This window comes from Daktulosphaira vitifoliae, unplaced genomic scaffold (genome assembly GCF_025091365.1).
Source record: "Daktulosphaira vitifoliae isolate Bord-2020 unplaced genomic scaffold, ASM2509136v1 Scaffold_1, whole genome shotgun sequence".
NCBI lineage: Eukaryota > Metazoa > Arthropoda > Insecta > Hemiptera > Phylloxeridae > Daktulosphaira > Daktulosphaira vitifoliae.
In genome coordinates this window covers 36527717-36539943 of record NW_026099572.1, presented here as the reverse complement: position 1 = coordinate 36539943, position 12227 = coordinate 36527717, and the positions used below count along the sequence as shown (strand labels likewise).

At 28.0% G+C, this 12227-nt stretch overlaps 1 protein-coding gene across 1 annotated transcript in view; it reads left to right on the top strand.

Moving 5' to 3' along the window:
* The window catches only part of LOC126895965 (fatty acid synthase), a 35485-nt gene extending 24282 nt beyond the window's left edge, over positions 1-11203 (top strand). The window contains exons 16-25 of the mRNA XM_050668328.1: positions 3653-3855; positions 3971-4502; positions 4578-4757; positions 4817-5015; positions 5098-5424; positions 8812-9059; positions 9127-10119; positions 10199-10459; positions 10538-10783; positions 11023-11203. Of these exons, the coding sequence (XP_050524285.1) occupies positions 3653-3855; positions 3971-4502; positions 4578-4757; positions 4817-5015; positions 5098-5424; positions 8812-9059; positions 9127-10119; positions 10199-10459; positions 10538-10783; positions 11023-11121 (3288 nt within the window). The 3' untranslated portion in view covers positions 11122-11203. The remainder of the gene's footprint in view (positions 1-3652; positions 3856-3970; positions 4503-4577; positions 4758-4816; positions 5016-5097; positions 5425-8811; positions 9060-9126; positions 10120-10198; positions 10460-10537; positions 10784-11022) is intronic.
* The last annotated feature ends 1024 nt before the right edge of the window (positions 11204-12227 follow it).

The window sequence follows — 12227 nt, the reverse complement described above, 5'->3', positions numbered from 1 at the left end:
ACATGACCAAACCATCCAAGTCTATTTTCTCCCATCCGATTGACGCTCCACCTATACTTACTCTTATATGTTTGTTCCTTATCCTATCTTCTCTAGTCACTCCACTCATCCATCTAAGCATTCTCATCTCTACTGTACTCATTCTCTGCTTTACTTTCTTGTCAACCGCCCAACACTGTGAACCATACATTATTGCTGGTCTTACTACAGTCTTATAAAACTTACCTTTCAACCTTATTAGAATTCTCTTATCGAATAACACACCAGACGCTTCTCTCCACTTCAATCACCCTCACTTAATCTTGTGTCTTACATCCTCGTCAATACCACCGCTATTTTACACAACTGATCCTAAATACTTAAAACTTTCTACCTTTCCGATCACGTCCTCGCCTATTGTCACTGGTCTCCTTATATCACCTACCTTGTGTTTTCCTTTATCATAGTCGTATTCTATATACTCTGTCTTACTCTTACTTATTAATCCCTTTCCTTTAAGAACTGATCTCCATAACTTTAACCTTTGATTAATTTCCTCCTATTAATACTATATCGTCAGTGAACAATATGCACCACGGCACATCTCCTTGTATTTCTCTAGTAATTTCATCCATCACTATAGAAAATAAGTAAAAACTTAAAACAGATCCCTGATGCACTCCTACTCTTATCCGAAAACCTTCTGTTACTCCTCCCACATTTTTTACCCTAGTACAAGTGCCATCATACATATCCTCTATTATATTAATTCACCTTTTCTCGCCCACTTTAGAACCTTTCTCGGTACGCTATCATATGCTTTCTTCAAATCTATAAATACCATACACAGCTTTTTCTTCTTTTCCCTAAACTTTTCTATTAGTTGTCTCACACAAAATAATGGCTCCATTATTGACTTATCAGGCATAAATATAAATTGGTTATTAGATACCGATGTCTCATTTCTCATTTTCTTATCTATTACTTTTTCCAAAATATATATATTATGACTCATACGATTTTTGTCTTTTTAATTTCCACACTTCTGTTTGTCTCCTTTACTTTTAAATATCGGCACCACACTACTATTCCTCTATTAATTTGGGATTTCCCTTCTAATAAGATTTTATTTAAAAGATCCTTCAACCACCTTATACCAACACCGCCTAATATTTTCCATACTTTTACTGACACTTCATCTGGCCCCACTGCTTTATTCTTTTTCATTGATTCCATAGCCTCCCATACCTTTTTCTCACTAATTAAATCTATGAGTCTCTCGTTCCAACAGATATCCTATAATGTCTCTTTTGGATACTCCTCAATCAATAACTTTTCAAAATACTTTTTCCACTTTTTTCACATCATCATACAATAGTACCCTATTATCAACACATTTTATACACCTTACATAGTGATAATCTTTATACCTTTTTCCCTTACTTTTTCAAATCTATAGACTTATTTTTTACCTTCCTTTGTTCCTAGCCTATCATATAACTCATCATACCTTTTAAAATTAGGAAAAAAATATTAAAAATAACAAAAAATTAATTAACAAAACTAATTATTAAAATAATCAGTTAAAAATTATATACATGTCTGAAAAAATTCAGGAAATTATAATTATTATTATATAAATATAATATTTGGGGGGAATTTTCATTTTTTTTAAATTTTAAACCACGTACACGTACGTATAAAGACATACATTTTTTTATGAAATATTGAATTTAACTTAACTGTTATTTTAACTAATTAACTGAAAAAGCTAAGTTATTTCAACAGAAAATTAAATTAGTTAAGTTAAAAAGTTTATAAGAAAAATAATTAATTAGTTAATTGAAAAGTTAAAAAAATTAACTTTTTAACTAGTTAAGCCCACCATTGTCATATATATTATAATCTATAAATGTTTATGATATATTTAAATGCATACATTATAATGATTGCTAAAAAAATGTACTCTACATTATTATATATTATTATTATTATTTTTTTTATAAAGTCTTCCTAACATGTCGTCATCTAGACTTACAGTTAACAAAGTAGATTTTTTGACATTTAGAAACTAACTAACATAAATATATACAAGGTCATAATATATTATAAAATATATGATAGTTATTTGAACCAAGTAATATGACTGAGTTGAATTGTTTTAATAACTTGACAAATTAATTAAAAAAATTTTCTACAGAGTAACCTAGGTTTAATACTTTTTTTATTAGTTTTTCAATGTAACTATTCAAGTTTTATGTTTAAAACAACTTTTTTTTCTAATATTAATCATTTCGATTTTTCTGTTGAATTTCGTGTTTTGGTAGTTCGATAATAAAACTTTTACCCAATATAGGTTATTAAATATGCATCTAAACCCTATGATTAAGATGAATTGAGCATGTTAAGTTAACTTCAATAATTACTTTTGAATTAAAAAAGTAAATTTTAAATATATTTAAAAACAATTTGCGACTTTTCTATATTTCTAAACGATTAAACTAATGTTTATTGAATCAAAATTAAAATATTTATTTTAATTCAAACAAAAAATCACTGATAAGAAAGACCCACACTTTATGCCCTAAAAACAATTATTCATATTTTTTAATAAAAAATTATAATTTTTGCCTATTTGTGATTTAAAATGTGTTGAAATTACTGGAAAAATGCAAAATAATAGTTCTATTTTTTAATTTTTCATTAAATAAATCGAATTTTGTGTCTGGAGAGTAACGTCTATGATTACCATAAAATGAAATAACATTAATATCTGGGTCCTAATGATAAGTTAACATAAAATTTTAGCCAATAAATATTAAAATAATAAAATATTTTTCATTTATAATGAAATTTAGTTTATTATTATAACTATAGAATATTATATTAAACTTGTAAGTGTTTTAATCATATTTTTAATTATAATTAATATATAAATATTTTTGACTTAACCTTTAGACATTCGCATGGGATATGATTTATATAAGTATTAGATGAATTGGCTTAGCGTTTTATCAACTAATATGTTCTATACTAACAATTTAAGTTTTATTTTTCGACAAAAATTTACTCTCCGCAGTGGAGTAGTGTTTTCACTGTTATATCGTTTATATTGAAAATTTTATTATATGTTATTTACATATTATGCATGAGTTCGTTAAAAATAAATTTATCTTGAGTGCTTTGGTACTAAAAACTATAGCAATTTTAACAATAATATATTTTTTATATACTATTTATATTATTAAATTTTCAAAAACTGCATTGTACATTGCAAATGAAAAAATGTAAGAGAAAATTTCAAAATAAAATATTAAATTCTCTAATATTCTCTTTATAATTAAATATAATTTTACAAAACTTGTTAATTTAACAAGTAGATTTTAATTACAGAAAATTATTACACCGCGCGACAAATTTAATATTCTGAAATCACACGACCAACTGAGGGTTTCAGCCTCCTTAAAGTCCCTTTTCTCCTAGACCAAGAAATTAAATAATGATTTTAAACAAATATTTTTATTAAGTTCATTATTATTATAATAATGAAATAAATTAACGGCAATAAATAATGAAAAAAAGTAAGATCCATTTTTAATAGTCCCCTATTTAACATAACTATTGTTTAGTTTTTGATAGTACAAATAGTAATAAAATGTATTCATTTGATTAGCCAGTAGAACAAACTGATAATCCAATTGTTGTAAAAATATCGAGCTCTGAATTTTCATGGCTCTCTTCATTACAAAATATTTTGAAACCTGACGATGTAAACAAGGATCGAAAAGTGATTCTTCTTGCTGAAAAAGAGCAATCAAATGGTATTATTGGACTATTTAACTGCATTAGAAAAGAGCCAGGAGGTGAAAGAACGAGGTTTGTAAAATTAACGACAGTAAAAATTGGTCTATTATAAATTCAAAAATTATGATCCCAAAGAAATTGAAATTAGCTTTTAAAATTTATTTATTTTATTAGTAAATTTTTTCAGGTGTTTTTTTATAATGGACTCAAATGCACCAGATTTTTCTTTAGAAAATCCATTTTACAAATCTCAACTTAAAAAAAATTTAGCTCTGAATGTATTAAAAAATAATACATGGGGCTCTTACAGACATTTGTTACTTGAACCTCCTTCATTAGTGGAGTGTGAACATGCATACGTCAATTCTACTATTCGAGGGGATCTTTCTTCTTTAAAATGGATTGCTGGTCCAATAAAAGTAACAGAAAAAAATAAATTAGATATTGTTCATATATATTACACAGCTTTGAACTTCCGAGACATTATGCTAGCAAGTGGAAAACTTGCTCCAGAAATAGTCGCTAAAGGTCGATTAGATCAGGAGACTGTTATCGGTTTTGAGTATTCTGGGCGAAACATACTAGGAGAAAAAATTATGGGAATATCACCTACTAGAGGACTGTCAAATCTGGTGAAAGTAGATAAATTGATGAGTTGGAAAGTACCCGATAAATGGTCATTGGAAGATGCAGCCACTGTCCCAGTGGTTTATGGAACAGTATAAAAAATATTTTAATAAATATGAATAACTATATTTAAAAATTTACTATAATTTTATAATTATTTCTTTCAGGTATTTTATGCTTTTTTAGTCAACGGTCGCATTAAACATGGAGATTCGGTTTTAATACACGCTGGAACAGGCGGAGTTGGTCAAGCTGCAATAAATATAGCACTATTTTACGAATGTAATATTTTCACTACAGTAGGAACACCAGAAAAAAGAGAATTTATTAGAAATAACTTCCCACAAGTAATAATTTTTTATTCAATTAATAAACTTAATTATAAAAAAACAAACAAAAATTTTAGATACCAGAAAGTCATATAGGAAATTCACGAGATACTTCATTTGAGCAAATGATTATGATGGAAACTGATGGTAAAGGAGTAGATATAGTATTAAATTCCTTAGCCGAGGAAAAACTAATAGCATCTGTAAGATGTTTGGCTACTGGTGGACGTTTTCTGGAAATTGGAAAATTCGATTTGGCAAATAACAGTCTGCTAGGTAAGTTTTTTCGGCTAAAAGTTTTCTTTATAAATCTCTTTGATTCTGCTAAATATTAATTTAAATTAATGCCATATACTAGGAATGGAACTCTTCTTAAAAGAAATAAGTTTCCATGGTGTTATGTTGGACTCTTTGTTCTATAGTACTGTAGAATTAAGACAAGTATTGAAAGACGGAGTTCAAGAACTTTTGAATAAAGATGCTATTAAGCCTTTAATTCGCACAGTCTTCGAACAAGATCAAGTAGAGCATGCTTTCAGATACATGGGAGCTGGTAAACATATTGGAAAAGTAATAATTAAGTGTAGACCAGAAGAAGAAGAAAACATAATCAAACCAGATCCAAAGAATATGACAGTATATCCACGAGTATTATTTAATGAAATATCAACTTGTATAGTTTGTGGTAATTATGTAATTTTTTATTTGTATATTTATTTAAGGTGTGTTTGTGCAAAATAATTATAAATATTCTTTTTAATTATCACAGTATTAGAAGGTAAATAATACATTAAAGTATTAATATACATTAAAACAGTATTGGTAACAACATAAAATACACTATTCAATACTATAAAGAAATAACATGTTACTTTTCTCACTTTTAACATTTAAGAAATAAGCCAATTACTATGAGATATTTATTTCTTTAATTTAACTTTATTTTCTACTCGGAGAAGCGCAAAAATAGTTCACAAATACTTTTAAGGCGTCTGTGTACCGACCTTTTTTCAGGGGTCGAATATAGGCAATTTTGCGAATTTTACATGTTACGCAGTGTCATTGTGTGAGAAGTAAATGATTATTAGTGTGAGTATCCATTATTGGGAGTATTTTCGTCGTGTTATAGTCGATAACAAAACCGCTTATGTACCTACCTTACTTTTTGATGTTATACGATTATATTGATTTAATAACGACGCACGTTTATTTTATGTAGTATAAAAACCATAGTTTAGCACCAGCCTCACCGTAATTACTTATTGACGCGTCATGATTTCACAAATTTTAATTAATTATAGAAATAATTAAATTATTTATTTACGATGAGTAAGAAAAACTAAATATTTACAGAAAACACATTAAATCATTTGACATCCATATCAATTATTTTGAAGTTATAAAATTTTAAAAAAACTTTAATTTGAATTTTAAGAAATCAATATACAAAATTAAATTATTTACACAGTATGATATTTAAGTTTTATAAGCCTGTTCTTATGGGAAGTTCTTTGTTAAAACGAGAGTCAATTATCTCTGGTAATACACAATCCATGTAGAACTTTTCTAATAGTGGTCACATATTATTCCACACTTCATTTTTTTTTCAATTTTATCAATTACCATACCTAAAAGTACACTTTATTAATAAATGTTTGAAGTCATACATTTAAAGAACTGCTTTTTATATATTGTTTTTTTACTATATTTTACTTTTATATTGTCCTGTTATTTGATGATCAAGCAATTTATGTATGAGTACATTTCAAATGAAGTTCATAACATAGTGTGCGACTGAGAAAAATACGTTATTGAGGCAGATTTAACTGAAAATTATTAAATTATAATGCTAATACATCAACAAGATACATTTTTTGATCTTTTGGCGTATTATTGAATAATAACAATCCAATAGGCACAGATATGGATAGACACAAGCCAAAATTATATCATAGTAAAACTAATACCTTCTCAGTTTTCTATGGAAGCTGAGAAAGTGTATGAAAATTATTTTTATATATACATATCTCACCAGATTTATTTTTGGTGTCACCTACAGTAGCGTCATCACAGGGGGGTTTAGGGGTTTACACCCCCCCACAAGATCCAAAAAAAAAAATTATTCATAAGTAAAGTAAAGGTATAATTTAAAATTATTTTTTACACTTTGTTTATAATATTATCAATTAATTAAAAAAAAAATAGATTTTTAAATATTAAATAGTAAAAATTTAATATGAAATAAACCCCCCCCCCCCAAAAAAAAAAAAAAAAAANTGGCCACTTATATTATGTTAATACATTACTTTTAATATTTTAAAATTTTTTTTTGATAGCAATAGTTTTTTATGACCTTTTATTTAGCGACACTTATACAGGGTGTTCAGTAAGTCAGGAAACGGGTTTCTATTGTTCTCATTGTTTGTAACAATAAGAACAATAGAAACCCGTTTCCTGACTTACTGAACACCCTGTATAGGAATATAACAACAAAATTTGTTTCGTATCATGCAATTATAGCTTTGTCAGTCATTAGATAAAAACAAATATCATATATACAAATGTAAAATCAACTACAGTAGAACTCCAATTATCCGAATTAATGGGGACCGGGACCCATTCACTGACTAATCAAAACAAACAATGACAGGTGACTGCAATGCGCCGGAACTGGAGTGGGAACTCTTACCACGTGTTGTGCCTACACTGACGCCGCGGACTTTGGACAAATTTTTTTCTGATTTTTTCTGAAAGTGATTCGGATAATCGGCGATTCGGATGGTCGGAGTTCGGATAATTGGAGTTCTACTGTATACATTTGTGACTATTTTTAGGCAGTCGGTATTCCCTATGCAACACTATGGGCAATAAAATAGCTGCTGCGGATAACGCGCATACGCGCACGAGCATGTCAGATATATCAGCTACTGTTTGAAATTCATTAGTTTAAACGTACAAAACAACCCGTTTTTGTTCCATCAGTATGACGTAACTACTGATGCGATAAGAATTCTGAAAACATATCTGAATTCAGAATTATATCACTTAGGTATTGGTCAGGCCATTTTTTTTAATTTTTGATTCCTTCGACGCATAAATTTATTTTGAAAAAATTAAAATTATTCAAAAATGTAAACTATACTTAAGGGTTAAAAACATCAAAAATTAAAAAAAATGGCCTGACCGATACCTAAGTGACATAATTCTGAATTCAGATATGTTTTCAGAATTCTTATCGCATCATTAGTTACGTCGTACTGATGGAATAAAAACGGGTTGTTTTTGACTAAAAAGCGGTCGGTACCCAGACGCCTTAACATTTTTGAAAATTAAAATTTTTTCAAAATAAATTTTTACATTGAAGGAATCACAATTTTTAATAAGTGACCAGTACGATATTTAAGTGATATGATACTGAATTCAGATCTGTTTTCAGAATTATTATTGCATCAGTAGTTTCNAATTCAGATCTGTTTTCAGAATTATTATTGCATCAGTAGTTTCGTTGTACTGATGGAACAAAAACGGGTAGTTCAAACTAATGGTTTTCAAGCAGTAGCTGTTATACATAACATTCTCGTGTACGTATGTGCGTAATCCGCAGCAGCTATTTTATTACCAATAAAGTTGCGTTGGGCAATACCGAATGCCTAAAAATAGTTATAAATTAATATACACTTGATATTACATATGTATGTATACTATTTAATTATTTGCTTTTATTAAATAACCAATCAAGCTAACATTGCATAGTACGAAACAAAACATGTCACTTTTTTAAAAAAGTAAGATGACCATTTTTAATATTTCTTATAAATAAACATTAAAAAAAATTAACAATGTAATTGGATAGAAAATATAAATCATTAAAAAGAATAGCACCTGTTTGAAGGGAGTGTCATAATACTCTATCACTCTCTTTAAATATAATGCTTTTAATTCTTTAGATGATAATTTACATTTAAGTTAATACATATAAAATTATTTTTATAAAAAAATGTTGAGTTCAAACGTAATTTTAACGTATAAAATGCCTGATAATTTGTCATTAAACGTAGATTGTGATCAATAGGTGGACTTGGAGGATTTGGTCTTGAACTAGCTGATTGGATGGTTTTGAGAGGAGCGCGAAATGTAGTTTTAACTTCAAGAACTGGAATACGAAATGGATATCAAGCAATGAGAAAACGAATGTGGGAATCTTATGGCGTTAAAGTAGTTATATCAACTGCAGATATTACAACCAAAGAAGGTGTCGAGCAATTATTGTTGCAAGCTAATGAGATGGGACCAGTTTCAGCCATATTTAATCTTGCAGTGGTAAATCATATAACTTATAATTTAATAAAATAAAGACATTTTTCAAATGCATAGTTTATTATATAAGGTTTTAAGAGACGCTTTATTTGAAAATCAAACTGAAGAAGACTTTAAGGCTTCCGCAGGACCAAAATCAATTGCCACAAAATATCTTGATGAATTTTCAAGAATTTTGTGTCCAAAACTTGAATATTTTGTTATATTCTCTAGTGTTAGTTGTGGCCGAGGAAATGCTGGCCAAACTAATTATGGTATGTCAAACTCGGTCATGGAAAGAATATGTGAATCTCGCCATGCTGATGGATTACCTGCATTAGCTGTTGAATGGGGGGCAGTAGGTGAAGTAGGATTAGTTGCAGATATGGCTGAGGATAATCAAGAAGTAGTCATTGGGGGAACATTACAACAAAAAATTGGAAATTGTTTAGAAGTATTAGATAATTTATTAAGTCAAAAGCAGTATCCAATTGTTTCTAGTATGGTAGTTGCAGAGAAAAGAGCAACCGGAAGTAGCGCAGGAACTATAGTTGATACTGTAATTAATATTCTTGGTCTTAAAGATCTGAAAACTATAAGTTTACATTCTACCCTAGCTGAACTTGGAATGGATTCTATGATGGCAGTAGAAATAAAACAAACTTTGGAAAGACAATTTGAAGTGTTCTTAACACCTCAAGATATTAGAGGTATGACTTTTGCTAAATTACAAGAAATTGAGGCCTCAGGTAAAGAAGAAAATACAAATAATGAAACATCCACTCCATTAGAATCTATAACAAAATTATCAGAAATAGGTCTTAATTATTTAATCCAAGCAATCGGAGATGAATCAACTGCATATAATTCTTTAATACGTATTCCTTCATTAAGTGATAATGGTTCTAATATAGAACAACCAGTTAGTAGTCACCGTACATTATTTGTTATCCCGGGTCTAGAAGGCATTGCAACAATTATGGAACCTTTATCCAGTAATTTAAATATACAAATATTATGTATACAGTATAATTTAGAAAGTGAAGCAAAAACAATTGAAGAAATGGCACTATCCTATTTTTTGGTTAGTTATTTAGTAGAAATAAATTTCTCATAATAATGTTATGAAAAAGTAAGATCTTAAATAAACATTTATATTTTAGTTGATCGAAGCACGAGTATCAATAGGCCAAGAAGTTTTACTTCTTGGATATTCGTTTGGTGGTTTAATTGCACTTGAACTTACAAAATTATTAGAACAAAGTAATCGTTCTGTGAAATTATGGCTAATTGACAGTTCACCTTTGTTCCTAAAAGGAATTACTAAAATTGCTTTCAAAGGAAACGAATCTGAAGAAAATGACATTCAAGTAAAATTAATTTTGAGATTTTTAGACCTTGTTTGGCCAAGTAATAAAAAACAAGTAAGACTATTTTTTCAATTGACGCTAATATATACATATATATTTACTACTAATCGATGTACCTTTATATTGTTTTAGCACGAAAAGAATCTTTATAGTCTTAACAGCTGGGAAGAGCGTATGCAATTCTTTGTAAACTTAACTCCTGAAGATGCACAATATAGCAAAGAATATCAAAAGCATTTATTAACATCAGTTTATAACAAAATTCAAGCAATAATTAATTATAAAGAAAATCCTACTGGTCATTTAAAATCTCCTGCAGTATTGATTCGTCCTATTGAGTACAGTTTACCATTATCCGAAGACTACGAACTTTCAAACGTAATTTTCTATACTTTATTATAAATAACTCAGTGATATATCTAAACAATTTTCTGGGTGAGATTTTACATAAAAAAAATATCTCTTATACCCTTAACATTGTTTCGAATTTTATATATTTTGTAGAGGTATCCAATGTGAGTTTAAACCTAAAACTCCCTTCCCGTAAATATGCCCCTGAATTAACTTATTTATTTGTTCATATTAATGAATCATTCACACTTGTTAATTTTTTACAGTATTTCAAACAGAAAGTAGTCGTTCATTTTGTTGAAGGAGATCACTATTCAATTATAAAAAATGTAAATGTTGCTAAACTCATTGAGAAATCATTATGATTTTAATTTTTGTAAATAGTAACTATTTATTATATATTTCGATTAAAAAAATTCATTTAATAAATTGTAATATTTACTTATAGTAGTGTTTTAAAGTAAATTATAAAATGACAATAACAAAAAAAAAACATAATAGTTATAAAAATCAATATGAATTAATTTCAATATCAAGATTAAAATTCTAGAAAAAAACTGGAAATTCTTAAAATTCTCTTTCAAGTCCTTTGTTTATAGACGAAACTAGAACTTTACAGGCTAGTTCAAAATAAATGTGGATTATATTATTGAATTTTTAAACGATTTTTTTTGTTATAATTTTGTAAAACTAGAAGAACGTAGTCTCCCAGCTGAATAAAATTATTAAGAAGGACGATTTAGTTACCTTCCCACCTCCCTCCCTCTAAAAATAGTTAACTATTAATAAAAATAATCAAACCAATCTAGTTATAAGGCATTAAAGAAATTTCGAATACTCAGTGATTTAATCAATAAGAGGGGGTTAAAGCTCCCTCATTGTTAAATTATTCATATTTACAGTATATGACTTAAGCACTGTAAAAGCAATAAGCTGAAGACAAACTAAAATAAGACAAATACAAAAACAATTGGTCATTAGCGCCTCCCAAAAAAGAATTCGGGGTAACATCACTATAATTACCTGTAATCGCTAACATACGGCAATATTTCTATGTCACTTAAAGGGTAAACATAATAATCATTTGCATTAATTTAGTAAATTTAGTAACATTAACTAATTGATTTCAAATCGTTAAAATACTTACATGCTATTCTTGTTATTTTTTCAAAGTGTTAACAAGAAATCTCAGCGGACCTTTTTATCCCAATCCAAAGTTAGCATTATGAATTTCCAGTTTCGGATTTAATCATTGCACTGCTATAATCACGAATTAAATATAAATATGTGCTTATAAATTAAGCAGTTGACTTTACTATTTCCGTCATACATTTTACACAGTTAAATTAAAGAATCATTAAACTAAAATTAAAAAGGACCATCATAAAAAAAAACATTGTAAGTTGGGTAATATACTCTTTACCATATATGTACTATAGAAATGTTAAAATATTTTACAAATGTATACTAT